Source organism: Pararge aegeria (genome assembly GCF_905163445.1).
Source record: "Pararge aegeria chromosome W unlocalized genomic scaffold, ilParAegt1.1 SUPER_W_unloc_6, whole genome shotgun sequence".
NCBI lineage: Eukaryota > Metazoa > Arthropoda > Insecta > Lepidoptera > Nymphalidae > Pararge > Pararge aegeria.
In genome coordinates this window covers 25838-43004 of record NW_024396992.1, presented here as the reverse complement: position 1 = coordinate 43004, position 17167 = coordinate 25838, and the positions used below count along the sequence as shown (strand labels likewise).

At 34.4% G+C, this 17167-nt stretch overlaps 3 protein-coding genes across 3 annotated transcripts; 2 read left to right on the top strand and 1 right to left on the bottom strand.

Moving 5' to 3' along the window:
- Positions 1 to 2010: 2010 nt before the first annotated feature.
- LOC120636864 lies at positions 2011 to 3352 on the top strand. Its single transcript, XM_039908425.1, has 4 exons — positions 2011 to 2023; positions 2129 to 2704; positions 2778 to 2905; positions 2992 to 3352. Exons 2-4 carry the CDS (start codon positions 2228 to 2230, stop codon positions 3350 to 3352), a joined length of 966 nt encoding a protein of 321 aa, XP_039764359.1. The 5' UTR covers positions 2011 to 2023; positions 2129 to 2227.
- Positions 3353 to 9624: 6272 nt separating this feature from the next.
- LOC120636863 lies at positions 9625 to 10641 on the top strand. Its single transcript, XM_039908424.1, has one exon. The coding sequence runs from the start codon at positions 9625 to 9627 to the stop codon at positions 10639 to 10641; it is 1017 nt and encodes a 338-aa protein (XP_039764358.1).
- Positions 10642 to 16153: 5512 nt separating this feature from the next.
- LOC120636866 (zinc finger BED domain-containing protein 4-like) lies at positions 16154 to 16906 on the bottom strand. The gene has a single exon (XM_039908426.1). The coding sequence runs from the start codon at positions 16904 to 16906 to the stop codon at positions 16154 to 16156; it is 753 nt and encodes a 250-aa protein (XP_039764360.1).
- Between the last annotated feature and the right edge of the window lie 261 nt (positions 16907 to 17167).

The window sequence follows — 17167 nt, the reverse complement described above, 5'->3', positions numbered from 1 at the left end:
GCTTTTGTTTGTGGCCATATGTTTGCCAGAGCACAGAAGGCAAGTCGAGTTTTCAGTTTCTATCTCACAAGATTCACCTGAGTGGGGTTGGGAGCATTTGAAACAACGCGGTTTCGATCTACATTGGTCCTTGATGTGCCCAAATCGACAGCAATTTAAACATTGGATAGTAGGGAGTCTGTAAGTATGGATAGGGAGAGAAGTGTGATAAGAAAAAATCTTGGGTGGGAGGGTTTGCCCTCTAAAAGTCAGAACGACAGACTGTGTTGGAATCCAGGTCACCACGCTATCGGTTGTTACCTTACGATTAAGACGACGAGCTTTAAGAATCTCCCCACAACCTGCGGGGAGCTCTAGAGAGTCAATAAACTCATCCAGGTGCCAATCAGTGGGAACTCCTCTTACTAATCCCATACGGGTAATATTAAATGTGGGGATAAAAGCTGTAAAGTTAGAAGTATCAAGTATAGGGTTATCTATAAATTCATTGGCCGCCTGCCCAGATGAGAACTCCACTGATATTTTATTTCTTCCAACACTTTTCACACCATCATTGAGTACTGACGTGATTTTGTTCTTGTGTAGAAACTGACCAAATTTAATTGCTCTCATAGAAGCGCCGGCTGAAGGGTCAGCGACTTCACGCGAGACGTATACTATATATGGGCCTTTATCATCATTAAAGTATTTTTTTGGACAATCAGAGAGAGAGGGATGCAGGTAAACAGATTGCATAGAGGGAGCTGTTGAGCCAGGATCTGTAATAGTTTTTTTAGGGAGAGAACCCGTTTTATAAGTGTCATTTAAAGGAATAGTTCGCTTAGTGCCACGGTGGGTAGATTCAGAGTCCATAGGTATAAAATGTGGGCTCTCGACCTGCTCTGCCGAAATATTCATATTTCCCCCCGGATCAGGGGGTTTAGGTGGGGGTTGAACCTCCATTAGCCCTTCACCACCTATCACCAACACAAAAACAAAGTACTCACTCCCAGACACCAGCTATTGTATAGAAAACTCAGTTGAATTTAATAAACAACCTCACTAACACGTGTTTCCAACAAACCCTCAATATTGTTCTGTGGTGGGAGCAGTCGGGAGCACTATAGTCGTAAAAATATAATAGGCCCGTTTTGACATTTGTCATCGCGACGTAATTAGTTATGGAACCATAAGACTCTGTACTCGATACTCACGATAAATTAATTCAAGTCCAAAATAGAAGAGCCATAGTTAACGTAAAAGTAAACAATATATATCAAACTTAAACGAGCGCACAGTCAACTTTACAAGATGAGGAACGAAAAACTGCGCAGTGCGCGCGGGGACGCTTCAGTCATGTGCCGCTTGGTCAGATACATCAACTCAGACTCATTATTTAGAACCCATTTTGAGAACCAAGCTCATTCGTTGCAGTAAAAATAACTACACAATATATAATTTCGATATTCAGTAAAAAAATGGTTACAGCTCTAGTATAAAAAAAAAAAAGACTGAGAACGTAACTGTTTTCGGAACGTTTCGCAACAATTATAAATTGCATGCTACTATGAAGTAAGCGCAAAAAGAATACTCGCGACATATTCTTTCGTATTATTTAACGTCCCAAAAAAATTTACGTATTTTTTAAAACACTGTATGTAATTGATTTTTATTTTTTTGTTTCTTTCAGTTTCGTTCCAAGTTACATTCTATGGTCTTGCACAAATGTCAAAACGGGCCTATTACATTTTTACGACTATAGTATGGAGTGTAGAGGTAAGGAGAGTCATCTTATATGGGAGAAAAGTTGAAAACGTGTCCAGTTGTTGCGCTAAATAACAGTTCAAAAATAAATCGTGCGTTTAGAGTGATTTTATTTCGTAAACAGTCAATAGTACGGTTATTGATATATAAACATTTAATTTTATGAAAAAGTGAGTGAATAACAGAACAGTTATGGGTAAAATTTGTGTTGTGAAAAGTTGTCCAAGTGGACGTAAACCCCAAAACAAAAAACCTCACCTCTTCGTATTTCCAACCAACAGTATGTAAATCAAAATTGTCAAATGTCTGCTAATTTTAGTGTCGTGAAAAACTTACATTATGGTAAACGAAAGCATATTAATTTTTTATTTATCTAATTTCACAGACACCGGCAAGATTACAAAATTGGAAAATTTCGCTGGGTATTGAATTAAAAGCTACTGATTACATCTGTCATCTCCATTTTAAAGAGGAGCAAATAAAAATGTACGAGAAACTGTACATAAAAGAAGAGCTCGTAATTATGCCTTTAGGAAAAAAAATACTAAAAGAAGAAGCTTTACCAACGATCCAGCATCAGTTTATTCCGGTATTTGAACATGAGTTTTTAACAAGTACTGTAGATGAACTGAAAATACCAAGCTTACATTCGAATAACAATGGAGACGAAGAGCTATTTCTAGTGCAAGAAAATAACATCGAGCCCCAGACAATATTAGTAAATGATGTTCCTGATAATCTAATAGATGATGGTGTTCAAAGGGAGCAAGACTTGATAGAACCACCTTTCAGTCAACACGCCTGTAAGGATTCGAAGAATCTACAAGAAATCGAAGCTCCAAAATTGCCACCGTTTTGGTTGTATATACCCGAGCCCAATGGATTTGTATTTATGCGAATGGATCCAACAACTCAGCAGATCAAAATTCGGTTACGCTTAAACAAGGATACATCTATTACTGTATGTATCAATGAATGTCCAAGCAGATACATCTATTTTTTTTTAACAATCATTGATTATTATTTTTTTTCAGGTTCTTTTTCCTAACAATGACGAACTGCCTCTAAACGAAAAAATTAATTCATTAAGTTGTATCTATGACTACTTGAAATCAGTGGAAAGATGGCCTTTATGTGTTGGTACTCAGATTGACAGTATAAAGTAAGGATTGCTTGTTTCTGTTTAAGTGATTCATACAAGAAAAGGATTCATACAAATTGAATTAATATAATTACATTAATTTTCAGGTATTCAAAACTTTGTAAAAATGTGATTGTTGGTGATGACACTTATAAAAGGAACCAAGCTAATCCAAGATGTAAACCTTGTCGAATATTACGGAATCGATTGCAGAGTCGAAAGTCGACTTCAATTAATTTGGAAACAACAATTGCTAAAAAAAGACGTGCTTCAAATCTAGTTAGGCAATGCAAACATTTAAAAAAAAATGGTAAGTTTTATAAAATACAATTGTTTGTGACTTGGAGCAGCATTTCATTTCGTTTTCGATTTTATGTTTTTTGGACAGTATTTAATAAGACTCAAGATCAAATAATTTTATATACCTCCCGATATTTTTGTTTCATCAAGGGTGGTTTGTACATATAAATTTGTACATATATTTGTACATAATATTTAATAATTTCTTTGATTTCGGAAAAATAAGAATTGTATATTAAATTAAATAACTTCTGTCATTCAAATTATAACATAATACAGAACTACATAAAATTTTTTAATCTTTTATTTATAAAATGATAATAAAATTCTCTTTCTTTACTTACATAAATTAAATAGCTGAATCTAACAATTTTTTATAATGAAAAAACTCTTTTTTAATTTTAATGTATTCTTGAGTACAGAATACCTATTATTAGTTAATATTAGTATCGCACTAATATTAAGTCGCATAATTATAATATACCTTCAATAATTTTTATAAGGTAATTGTGTCAAACCTTTCTATTTCATAAATTTTACCGTGTCACCTAAATTTATGTGTGTACCATTTAACTGTTTTTTTATTTGGTAACTGATAAATTACTGTTAATTAGCAATACATCATTACTTATACAGTGTAATATTACTTAAGTACCTAGTATATGTTATATTAAATAAATTGGAATTGAACTTCAACGTTAATCATATTTTAATATAACTTCGTTAGATAAGTACATAAACATAATCTTCAACGTCAATAAATTAGACAGTCTCGATTGTGCTTAAATAATATATAGAATTTTCTTATCCTATTTTATTCACGACGCCCAAAATTTTTAACAGCTACACTGTTTACTTACAGAAAATTCAACTGAAACAGAAAATATTTATAGCAAAGTCAGAGTGTGCTAAGAAGTCAAATGCTATAGTACAAGAAGCAATCCTGAAGTTGCCGACAGAATTCCAAAATGCCGTTAATTCGTGATTTGAGGCTGCTAAAAAAAAGAACGCTAAAGCTCGACGATTTACCTTAGAATGGATATACGAGTGTATATTGATTCGTTTAAAAAGCAAAAACACGTATCAATTCCTGCGTCACAGAAATATTTTACCTCTTCCCTCGATCAATACACTAAATAAATTTATACGGCAAATTAGCTGTTCTGCGTACGGCTTCCAGCCTGCTACTTTCTTTGCCTTAAAAGAAAGATGTCAAACAATGGAGAAAGGAGAAAAACGAGGAGTTATTTTGGTTGACGAGATGAAGATGTTTTTTTTGATCAACAATCAATGAAATTTTCTGGTTTTGTTGACCTCGGAAAGCACACCCCGAGGATTTAAAAAATAAAACGGCAGATCATGCTTTGGTATTCAAATTTGTACCTTTTAAAGGTCGATGGGTGCAATCATTGGGCTGTTTTCTCTCAAAGAACGCTTGCAAAAGCGAACCATTACATAAACTCATCGTGGAATGTATTATACTTATGGAAAATAGCGAGATCAATGTTGATGCTGTTGTTATGGATGGTGCGTCTTGGAACCGAGGTGTTTGGAAAATATTCGGCGTAGATGAGAATAATATCAGCTGTGAACATCCATATGACAGCTCACGACGACTATGGATGATATCGGATTTCCACCATTTAGTTAAATGCTTCCGAACCTCGACCTTAGATGACAAGCTGCATGAGTTTAAGGTATAATAGAGTACATTTTCTTATATTACGAAATTTTGCTATGTTATTCTTGTTATCAAGATTATATATTTTGCAGACTCCTTTTGGGACAGTAAAGAAACGGCAATGGGAAGCATTGTTGGAAGAAGAAAATTATCGTCAGCCAAACTTGAAAATCGCTTACAAATTAAAACCTGCGCATTTAAAACCAAAGGGTTTCCAAGCAATGCATGTTCCTCTTGCTACAGAAGTTTGTTTAATATTTTGATATTTCTATCTATTAATGAATTATTCTATTAATTAATTAATCTATTAATTAATTAACAATTAATTAGTTTTATTATAATATTTTAATTTCGATGCTTACTTATAGGTATTCGGTCATGAAGTATCCGTTGCCATGGCTCATTATCAATCAACCTGCGACGAATTAATAATAATAATAATAATAATAATAATAAAATTTTATTTCAGGCATAGCCCATATAGTGTGCACTTTACAGTTTTTAAAAATAACATAAAATGAAGCACAAATTAAATTAACAATAATAATAATAATAATAATAAAAATAATTAAAATTAATAAAATACTAATAATTAAACACGAAACAAATATTAAAATAAATAAATATAATGTTAGTAACAATACAAAACCACTATCCTATGTTAGACAACTTAAATCCTAAACTATACCGGCCCAACAAACCAAGCTCTGGGTGTGGCCCTCCTATAGCCCGTGTGTGCACCATTCCAGCACCTCCAGAGGGGGCTATCCAGCTTATTGGCCCATGTGTTAAGGAGGGTGTTGGTACTGCTCACAAGCCTGCACAACATAGACGCCGCACGCTTACGCATGATCGCGAAGAAATCGTCCACACGAACGTCCGCAAACATTGCTGACGCACTGCAGTGTCGAGGCTTCCTCAGCACCGCCCTCAACACATTGTTATATTGAATACGCAGGGCGCTGTAGGCTCGCTGCGTGTAGTTTGTCCACAGACTGCACGTGTAGAAAGATTGACAGTAGGCTCTAAACAGGGTTATCTTTACCTGCGTCGTACATCGTGCAAATCTGCGAGCCAACATATTGCCTCGAACAGACAGCGCCCGGCGCTCACGTTCCATGTCGCTGTCGTCACCCAGGCGTTCGGTTACTATATGCCCTAGATATTTGAACTCAGCTACCTGTTTCACGGGAGTTCCACCTAATTGTATACATGGTTTAAAATTTATCGGTTTGTTATTTCCCCTATTAAAAGATTCAACTCCGACGCAAAATTTTATTGATCTAGTTTTTAACTTGATCCAAGCGATGTCATCACGTATACCGAGAGATGCTTTATATGTAAAAGATGATTGCCGTCAAAGACAGGTAAGATTGGTTTTGAAAATAAAAAATAATCAGAAGTTAAAAAATTGTAGGTTTCTTTGGAAGAATATCACTCGACTAAGCTTTGACTCGACGATCATGGCAATAGTTACCACGCCTAAATTGTCAGGTACTCAATGCCGAACCTTTATGTGTCATAGTAAAAGTATCTTAGAAAAATTTATCGGATGGAGATTTTGATAAATTAAGCATATTTTAGAATCATTTCGTTAATTTGTGTGATAAAATTTTATTTTATACACCGTTTTGACTTTTTAACACTTCATTTCATATTAAACATCTTTCAGGCGATTTTCAAATTCTTAAAATTCCTTGAAGATTGGGAAAAGCTTGAGAAGAAAATACCTGTTTCGAGAAGTACCTTACTGGGATTAAAAGTGACCTTACGAGCAACTATTGAAATTTTAGAAATGCTTAAAATCGAATGTAATTTTAAATATTTAATGACTGCGACTTTATCGCAAGACCCGTTGGAGGTTATTATAATTATAATCATTATATTATAATTTTTAGTAAAATTCGTTCTATTTTCTAATAAATATTTATTTATTTTCTATTTCAGAGATTTTTTTCAGTCATGAGACAATCATGTGGAGGTAACGATCATCCTGACCCTAAAATGTTTGCTCAAGTATATCGCTTAGCATCTTCCTTCTCCTTGATACGTCCTCCAAGAGGGTGCAATGTTTCAGGAAAAGATCTTTTACGGAGTCTTATAGAGGCTAAGCATGTCTTAACAACATCTGATACACAAGGCAAGGATTCGTGGCTTGAAAATATTGACGAAATGTTGCAAAGTCCTCAATCATTAGATGAAAGCTCCTCAATCGACGTGGACCACGATTATAACCAGGCGGTAACTAGCGATGCGGTCCAATCGTACATAGCTGGTTATATAGTTCGAAAATTAAGAAAAACCATAAAATGTCAAATTTGTTTAGAAGCTATAGAGACGCATGCTGAAGTTGGTAAATCAATAAAATGGACTTATATGGTGGACTGCGGTTTGCAAGTAATCAATTATTTGATATGACAAAGCAATTGGAAACGTGTGTGTTAAGAGCTGTCAGTAAAAACTTGACTAATGTAGAAACAATTTGCGGAATAACTATGGAACTCAGAAAAGAAACTTATGAAAATTGGGTGCTTGCAACATGAAAATAGTTTAACTGCAAAGGTTATAGATATTTATATTGTTATGTTATTTATTAATTATTAATTGTTATTTATTATATTTACAATAAAATATTTAATTTATTATTGATAATGTTTGTATGACATTATGTCTTTTATTGCTGTTAATTTATATTGTTCATTACGTGTTCAGTCCATGTTACATGACTGCTTTTGTAGTAATATTGAAATATACTAATTTATAGAAATAAATAATTTTTTTTAGCGAATAATATTGTTTTAATACGTTCAATGATTAAAGGTATCTATGTTTTTTTCTAAAAAAATTTTAGATGCAGAAATTGATTGCTTACAGGAGAAAATTTTTATATTTTCGTTTTGCTCCTGATGAACTTTTGTACTCTAATTTTAAACACATTCGTTTGTTTATTTTATTATATTTATGTACTTATTTATTTTGTATAACATAGTTATTTCTTCTTATTAATATATTAATTTATTTTTTGATAGTCACACAAGCGTTAAATCGTTAAATGATACATAAAAAAATAATCATAATATATTGTTTCCCACTTTATGCGGATTTTTAAAAGCGCGCCATAACTTAGCGGAAGTTTCTCTTTCCTTGTTTATTTTTCAAGCCTACTCTAACAATATTTATATTTGGCGCTTCTTTTAAGAGTTACCCTGATGCATATGTGGCGCCACCCTAATTTAATACATTTTGACGACACTTTTTCATATACACAGATGACTCTCCTTACCTCTACACTCCATAAGCACTAGACAGCTCACGGAGTACGGAGTACCTATATAGAACCTACCTAATTGATGACAGGTACAAATGTCAAACTTAAAAATGATGAAATGATACCAGATTTTAACAAAAGTACAATAGTTCAATCCCACAGTATGATACATCGGAAATCGTACATCATTTTTTTATGCTAGTCAAACATTATTTTGTTTAATATCCCATTAAAATAAGACATATTCCCGAATAACGTTTCCCAAAACTTCGTCCAAAGCTGGAAAGTTTTTAATACCTTTTTTTTGGTCCTAAATAAGAGTCTTATTAGTTTGCGACGGATTCTTAGTTTTTCTGAAGTATTGGGAGCCAAAAAACTGTGAATTTTTTGCACTTTTTATAGTTTTTACTTATAACTCCTAAACGACGCAATTTACTTAAATTATTACTGAAATCTTTTCTAAAAAAATTTACATTTTGGTGGAAATTTGTAGTGTTGGTGGACTTTTGGAGTAATCATTGTTTAGTCCGAACGCCCCCGTGATCGTGGTTAGGATCCACGTCCGGATGACGTCAGAAATCGGGGCCCTCGTCTTCGCCGGTGAAGACACTGTGTTGGTTGTGTGCTGTTGGGACACATTGTCGGTAGTTATTTAATCGTCATTGTCGTAAAGGACATGTTTCGGAAGTGGACGCCTCGACCACTAGGCGGTTGGGGTGTCAGACTGCTTTTTCAAAGTAGGTCTTTGATAATTTTGGGCTATCGTGGGAAGGTCTCGGTGGAGATCTACGTTGCGCACGAACCACGGGCTGCCCGTGGCCATGCGCATAAACTTATTCTGTAGGACTTGAAAGCTCATGTAAGAGATGTGAGGGCGAATACGACACTGGCGTATGTCATCATGGGACGTATGCACGTTTTATACAAGGTTACTTTTTGACTAAAGGATAATTTGCTTTTACGGCAAATCATCGGATAGAAGTAAAATTATAGGTCAAAACACCTAGATACAGGACCTAAACTAAAAAATTTAATAGTAAGGACCTAATCGATTCTTTGACGCTCGGTCTTCTCGTTAAAACTAAACTGTCATATCTCCGTACAAAATATTTTATTTATATCTAATAACAAATATGTAGTGATAAACAGAAATTAAACGTTAAAGTGTAAAATAGTGTAAAACAAAGGTAAATAATAAAGTATACATTAAAATAAAGTGTAATAATAAAAATATAGTAAGAATAAAAACCAGTTAAATACGAATCAGCTGACGAATGTGTGACAGTGCGTTGTACCCATTGCAAGCGATAAACGCGGTTACGTGTTCTGCGCAAGTACCTTTTTTGCGTGATCTACATCGCCTCTGATTTATTTGCTACCCACAACAGTTTTTGGCCAAAGAATAAAAGAAACAGAAAGGCCATTTATCGACGGTAAACTCTGAGAGTCTTTGATTTGTTTCCAAGCTGTTGAGTAGTGCTAGTTAATAAAATGAAGTGCCACGGCTGTTTTAAATCTATGAAAGACATAAATAAAATAAAATGCTCTGCACCAACATGCGAAAAACACTTCTGCTGCTTATGCATTAATTTATCAGGACTTAGTAGTGAAAACAGAGGAAACTGGAAGTGTCCTGATTGTTGTGCGTCTCAGAGAAAAGGAGGTGACAATAGTTCAACGCCTATTAGATCCACGAATGAGAATATAACCCTGCGGAAAAAGTCCGACACAGTATGCGACGCCGCTGCTACTACCACAGAGGTAAAAGAACTGACCAGTGAAGTTCGTCTTCTAACGCAAGAGATTTGTTCGCTAAAAAAGCAGCTTGAGAGCGCTATTTCATCGTTGTCCAGCTGCGAGAAAAGGCTGGATGAGTTAGGATCTGCGATCGCCACTAATGATAGCCGTATAAAGCAGCTCGAAGACCGGAAACTCGAAACAGATATATTAAAGGCCACCGTAAAAGACCTGCGACTAGAACTGAATGCGCAGAATCAAAACCACCTGCGAAATGAACTGGAACTGTCAGGCGTACCAGAAACTTCCAACGAAAATATCCACCATATTGCACTCTTGGCCGCCCGAAAATTGGGTGTGGAGCTTGATGATCGTGACATTGACTGGGTGTCACGGGTTGGCCCGCGCGGTAAGCCAACTACTGCTACGGACGGCAAAACGAAATTCTCTAGACCAGTGGTTGTGCGTCTTTTACGTAGGGCTAAGCGTGATGAAATCATTAAAGCTGCAAAAACGAGACGAAACATTACTAGCGCTGACATCGAAATACCTGGAGAGTCTCACAAAATATATTACAACGAGCGGTTGACAAAACCCAATCGTGAACTTTTTCGTGAAGCTCGCAAGAAAACCAAAGAGTTGGGTTTCTCGCACTGTTGGTGTTCCCAAGGGACTATCTTCATCAGGCAATACGAAGGCAAACCAGCTCGTTCGGTCCGAAATCAGGATGACCTCGCTGATATTTTTTCAATTTCTAGAACCAAATCTTGAAATCCCTACTTCGACTGGTAACATCTGCCATATCTATAGTAAGTCTACGGATACTAAGATTAAAATATCATCTCTATTGTTTTTAAATGGTAATAGTTTTTATTTATTGTTTTGCCTGCGTATGATAGTAATTTTAAGTATTAGCTTTCAAAATAACTCCTTTATTGATGTTGCACTTAAAAAATGTTGTTTCTGTTTTAAGATCAATGTTCCATATAATTATAAAATAAATTTACAGTTGTGCGGTGGTTTTACAATCATGTTCTGTTGTAGTATTTCACTCTGCTGTATAGATAAAAATAATAACAGGTGATAGTCATATGAATAGTTATGAGTTAAACACAATACGTATAAACTGCCACACAACACAGGAGCCGGAGCAGTGTGGAATGTATATAACACAGAATTATAACTTTAAAATACTTAACTTCAACATAAGAAGCCTAAACAAGAATTTTGATATTTTTTTAACAACTTTAAAGAGATTTAACAGCTCCTTCGACGTAATAATCTTAACGGAATGCTGGCTTAATGAATTATCTATTATTCCTAAGATAGATTCCTAATTGCTAGTTATACACAAAACATAATCAACCAAAATAGTGGTGTTGTAGTATACATTAAAGAATCATGGAATCCTACTTTATCAGAGCCTGACCTAAAGGACGCCCCAACTCTTTGCAAATCCAAATTTCTAATAAAATTACAATACTGGCAATATATCGTCCGCCGTCCTTTAGGAATACAAATAATTTCTTATGCTCTCTTAACACTATACTGAACACACACTCTCACAACAAATCGACGCTAGTAGTGGCTGGTGACTTAAACATAGACTTGTTAACCGCAACAAGTAGTCAAGATATAGAGTACTTGTGTTTATTGGCTGAACATGGTCTTTTTCCTGCCATAACAAAACCAACCAGAGCGGAAGCCTGTCTCGACCATGTCTTTGTCAATAAAACGGAGAGTACTATCGGCATAGTCTGTAACAGTGACATCACTGATCATGACATAGTTTTACTTGGTCTGTCTTAAACAATGCCACCAAGTTCAAAAACAATCAACCGTGCAAAGCTGAAACAAGATATAGATGCGATCAGAAAAGACCTAAGTGTTATAGACTGGTCCCAAATATTCGACTCTCGTGACCTTAATAAAACTGTTATTTCTTTTTGTTTCCGGCTATCTCAGATTATAAGCAAACACACTAACATAATCACATTAAAACGCAGAGAACGAGCTATTAAACCCTGGATCACTCCCGGTCTTATCCGTTGTATGCGTCACAGAGACCGGCTGCACATGCAAGCACGGAAGTATCCAGATGATATCTTAAAACGAATCATCTACACTCGTTATCGCAACTTTTGTAATAATCTACTGCGTAAATTAAAAGACAATATGATGATGTTAGCTTATCTACTAATTTAAATAACCCCAAAAAAATGTGGAGATCCATAAAAGACATTTGTCATCTCACTACAAAAATACAAGATCCATATGAACTACTAAATACTGAAGGTGCGGCTGATGCTAAAGTTTCTTTAGATAAATGCAATATATACTTCTCAACAGTGGGGCAGACTCTAGCTAATAGTATTTATTACACGAACTACAAACTGATGAGAAAAAACTGGCAGCGAAAGTTAAGCCAAGGCATCAAATTTTGAACTCTTTCTTCATGACACCGACTGACGAACACGAAGTAGAAAACATTATTATGTCACTTCAAAATGATAAAGCTCCAGGTATGGACGGACTTAGCAATGCTCTTCTAAAAGAAATTAAAGATGTTATTATTCCGCCTCTAACTACCATATTTAATCAAAGTCTGTTGACTGGTGTCTTTCCCGAGCAATGGAAGATTGCGTGTATTAAACCAATTTACAAAGCCGGAACTAAGAATTCTCCGCAAAACTACCGACCGATCTCCTTGCTGACAGCTTTCTCGAAACTACTCGAGAAAGTGGTTAGTAATAGGCTTAACAATTTCATTGAAGCCAATAATTTAATCTCCTCTAGGCAATTCGGCTTTAGAAGTGGTAAGTCAACGGAAGACGCAGTTACTTTGTTCACATCTACAATAGCTGGTCATTTGGACCATAATAAAACCAGTTTGGCTGTATTCTTAGACCTGTCCAAAGCTTTCGATACTGTGTCGATCCCAATACTACTAGAAAAGCTAGAAACCCAATTTGGAATAAGGGGAGTTGCACTTGATTGGTTTCGAAGCTACTTGACAGAAAGAAAACATTGTATAAGAGTTGGTGCGTATGAAAGTGATATGGTAACAGTCAATTTTGGCGTGCCACAAGGGAGCATTCTTGGACCCACACTTTTTGTTATGTACATAAATGACATACATGCTAATGTCGGTGTCGGCGAAATAGTTTGCTACGCGGATGACACAGCAATTATCTACGAAGGTTCAAATTGGCTAGAGGTATTTGAAAAAGCTGAAGCGGGAATGAGACTTGTATCTGAGTGGCTATCTTACAATCTGCTTACGCTGAACAAAACAAAAACCAAATACATCTGTTTTAGTAAGACTGCAATTTCTACACCTAGCCCGACATTAAAACTAAAACTGCACAACTGTACACATCAAAATCAGTGTAATTGTACGGCGCTGATCAAAGCAGATTTAGTTAAATACCTTGGAATCCTAATAGACCAAAATTTAAATTTCAAAGCTCAAATTAAATGTCTTTCGGGTCGCGTCCGCAAAATTATAAATATTATGAAATTACTTCGAAATTCTGCATCACTAGAAACACTACACTCTGTTTACTTTGCCCTTTGTCAGTCTCTAATCACCTATTGCATAACTTCCTGGGGTAATGCTTCGAAATCACACTTGATTCAGTTAGAACGAGCACAAAGGTCAGTACTCAAAACTATTCTTAAGAAGCCTTATAGATATCCAACCGTCAAGCTATATCAGGAAAGCAGAGTCCTTAGTGTACGTCAGTTATATATTTTAAAAATGGTACTTAGAGTTCATCAGTCAATAACATCCACTAAAGATTATAAAACTCTACTCAAACGTCGGGTCTTTAAGCTCCCGTTGCCAAGAATCAAGTCGAGCTTTGCTAAACGTTTCAGTCCATTTATAGACTCCTTTATTTATAACAAAGTTACCAGTATTTGTGACATTAAACATTGTTCCGTAAAACAGGCAAAAGCAAAAATTGTTACCTGGCTTGCTACCTTAACCTATGATTCAACAGAAAAACTTTTCTTGTGTCTAGCGTAATATCATACAAAATGCAACTTTATCAATAATTAGAGTGTATTGTACGAATTGTTTAATCGACTGTAATTCGAGTGACAACATAAATTTAAGCTGTTAAATTGTAAATAGGCACCCACGAAACAGGAATACCTAGTGTGGGTACCATCGGTAACATGGAATCTGTAAATGTTGTTTTTGATAATAAATATTTTTTCATTTTTTTTTTTTTTTTTCATTTTTTTTCAATCCGTTTATCACAGATATTTGAATTTTATATCCAAGTTGATTGCTCCATAACATTAAATGATACTGTTCATTTTTGCTCAGATTTGGCTAAGAGAAAGGACTAAATACTATGTTGTCCATCACAATTGTGATGGTTAAATAAACCTGAGTAGGAAATAGAAGCATACATTTCTCAGCTACATATTGTGTAACAGTATTTATACCACAAAATAACAAAAAGGAGGCGAGTCGCAGCTGCTGCCACATTGTGAAGGGCGTTTTTTCGAATAGCATAGCTTATTATTTTTTTTACTTTAACGGTCTTTTAATTCCGATATTAGAAAAAAAAACGATAAGCGATTGTTGTTTCAAGCACTATGCTTTTTTATGATCTTTATTTAGAAATTATTCGTTCTAGTTTCCGCCATTATTATTGAGGTCACTCATTCAGTATTTCAGTTCCCATTCTTAGTAACTTAAATGTTACTAAGAAACCGGGAAGTATTAACGTAAACTATTTTCATACGAAATATTTTGAAAATAAAATGTTGATTTAAAACCTTTATTTAATATTATTAAACCATGATGGTTGCATACTAATGGGTAACTTGGCAGGACAGGCTATGGTTGTAATATAAGTTATAATTTTTATAATTGTATTATATAAAAGTAAGAAATGAAAAGTTGTAGCTGTTGACATCTGATAGGAAAACATTTTATTGTACAAGTCAGTAGTGGCCTTATTAGCAACCTAACACTCAGTGGCGTGCACTGGGTTTCTTACCAGGGTATGCATACAGCAGGAAAATTGCATAAAATGGAAAAAATCCTCCTTTTATACGGGCTATATTTAAATTTTAGGGTATGCAGTGCTTTTGTGCATGTACAAAATGCACGCCACTGCTAACACTTATGTTTGAATAACAACTTGCTAACTTTCTAATGCAAATTTACAACTTTCTAACTGTAGGAATTATTTTAAGGATAATATGTGAATTTATTAAATTTCAGTCAAAAATATAAAAAAAAACCGTGTGTGTACTTATGTACACGCGTTAGATCTTATACTTCTTTGGCGTACCAAGATAAAAATATTTTAAAAATTAATCTACGTTTTAGAAAAAAACTACAATAGAAAAAAGGTAAAAAAAAGAAAGTTGTTATTATAAAGCATTATCTAGTCAAATAAAGTTTATTTAAATATCACCCAGAAAAAAGGACATATAAGGTAAACGTAATTAAATTTGGAATTCTAGCATTATCGGACAACAAAGTTTCACACAACATTACAATTTTTGTACAATTGAATCAATTAGATCACCGGAATTAGTCCGTATACTTGGAAAATTGAAAGTAAACACTGTCAAACCTTACAGCTAACTTCAGGGTGTCGAATTTTTGAGACGGTGTGCGCGCACATCGTTAAAATTTACTCTCATCATTTTTTCCTAACGCGCCAAAAGAAGTATAATTTTAATAATTGTTTAATTATTTTTAAAAAGAGATTCAGTTGAAACGTGAATACTAAATAATTATCTTTTGAGAATTATCTTTTGAAAGTTTGTGTAAATTTAAGTAAGTAAACTGGCAATATTTTTCTCAATGGTACCAACATAACAATCTTGAAAAACTTCCACCTCCAACTATTGCTGATCGAATTTTATTATCATTCAGCTTTTCGCTAGGGATGGCGATTCTTTACGAAAAAGATCGATTTTAAATCGATTCGAATCGTAGACTAATATGAATCGATTCACGAAAAAATCGAGGCCTACAAAATCGATCTTTTTTTCACGTTTACGTTTACAATGTAAATTTGTATCAATTTTACTAAAAACAAGATTAATATTGCAATTAACGATATCTTATCAATAAAATCAGGGAATTCAAAAATAACAATTATTTTTATTACCGTATCAAACTATAAGATCAACTATAAAAAAAAGTAAGTATTTATATACTGAATGTTTTTATTGATTGCAAAAAAGTAAAAAAATAAGGTAAGAGTTAAAAGTTTAAATATTAAGCATTGGGAATTATAACTGGGAACTATAATTCCCAATGCTCAATATCTAAACTTTTTAAAAACAACAGTCTGTCAAGCCTTTTGGGATCCAAGCGGTTACGCTCATCATTTGCGATGTTTCCAGCAATTGAAAACAGGCGCTCACAAGGAACCGATGATCCAACGATACTCATATACATCATGGCGATTGGGTGAACGTGATGATAAATGGAGCTCTTTTGTTCTTGCCAGTAAAGTACAGGATCATACTTCAGGTGCACAACTGCCTGCGATAAATAATGTTTGAATTCTTCATTTAAGCCTTTATTTTCCTGTGCAAGTGCATTGCATAAAGAGAGTTGCTTTTTCACAAGCAACTTATGAAAATCCCATATTCTGTTTTTCATATCCTTATCAGTGCTTTCTATTGCGTCGACTTCCTCACTATTATTTTGTGGAAGTGATTGTCGTGTAATATCCAAAATTGAAGTGTTTATTTTATTTATCGCTCGAGAACAGGCTACATGGTCAGTAAAATGAATTTTTTTAAATCTAGGATCTAAAATGGTCGCAGCAAATCTTTTCTTCAAGCCGTCCACAATTAAAGTCCTTGTTTTAACACCAATATCCGTTGAATTTTTCATTGTATTATATGTTTCAGTCAGACAAGACACGATGGGTATAAATTTACTGGCTGTAACGTAGTCTTCTCCCGATATTTCTTTAGTTATTACTTCTAATGGTCTCAATATATTTATAAGATCTTTTATAAATTCTAACTGCTGTGCAGTTAGCATTGTTGGCGCTTTAGGATACTTGAGTAATATTGGCGCAATTATTTCGGATAACTCAACAAATCGTTGATTCCTGTGTAAAAGTAAATTTAAATGATAATCATAACTAACAGAACAAACTGAAAATAATAGCGTCAAAGTAAAAAATAAGAAGCGCTTAACTTATTTACTTACCTACTCTCAATTAGTTATTATTTCGCAACAAACACTACATGAAAATCTGATGAAAATCAATCATGAAAATACTTGTATTACGCTAATAAC

What these genes read in the sequence shown, in the direction of transcription:
- LOC120636864 (XM_039908425.1), top strand. Translation starts at nt 2,228, where the DNA reads ATGTACGAGAAACTGTACATAAAAGAAGAGCTCGTAATTATGCCTTTA. An exon ending in ACAAGGATACATCTATTACT is followed by an intron (nt 2,705 to 2,777) that starts GTATGTATCAAT and finishes ATTTTTTTTCAG; the next exon opens with GTTCTTTTTCCTAACAATGA. An exon ending in ACTCAGATTGACAGTATAAA is followed by an intron (nt 2,906 to 2,991) that starts GTAAGGATTGCT and finishes ATTAATTTTCAG; the next exon opens with GTATTCAAAACTTTGTAAAA.
- LOC120636863 (XM_039908424.1), top strand. Translation starts at nt 9,625, where the DNA reads ATGAAGTGCCACGGCTGTTTTAAATCTATGAAAGACATAAATAAAATA.
- LOC120636866 (XM_039908426.1), bottom strand. Translation starts at nt 16,906, where the DNA reads ATGCTAACTGCACAGCAGTTAGAATTTATAAAAGATCTTATAAATATA.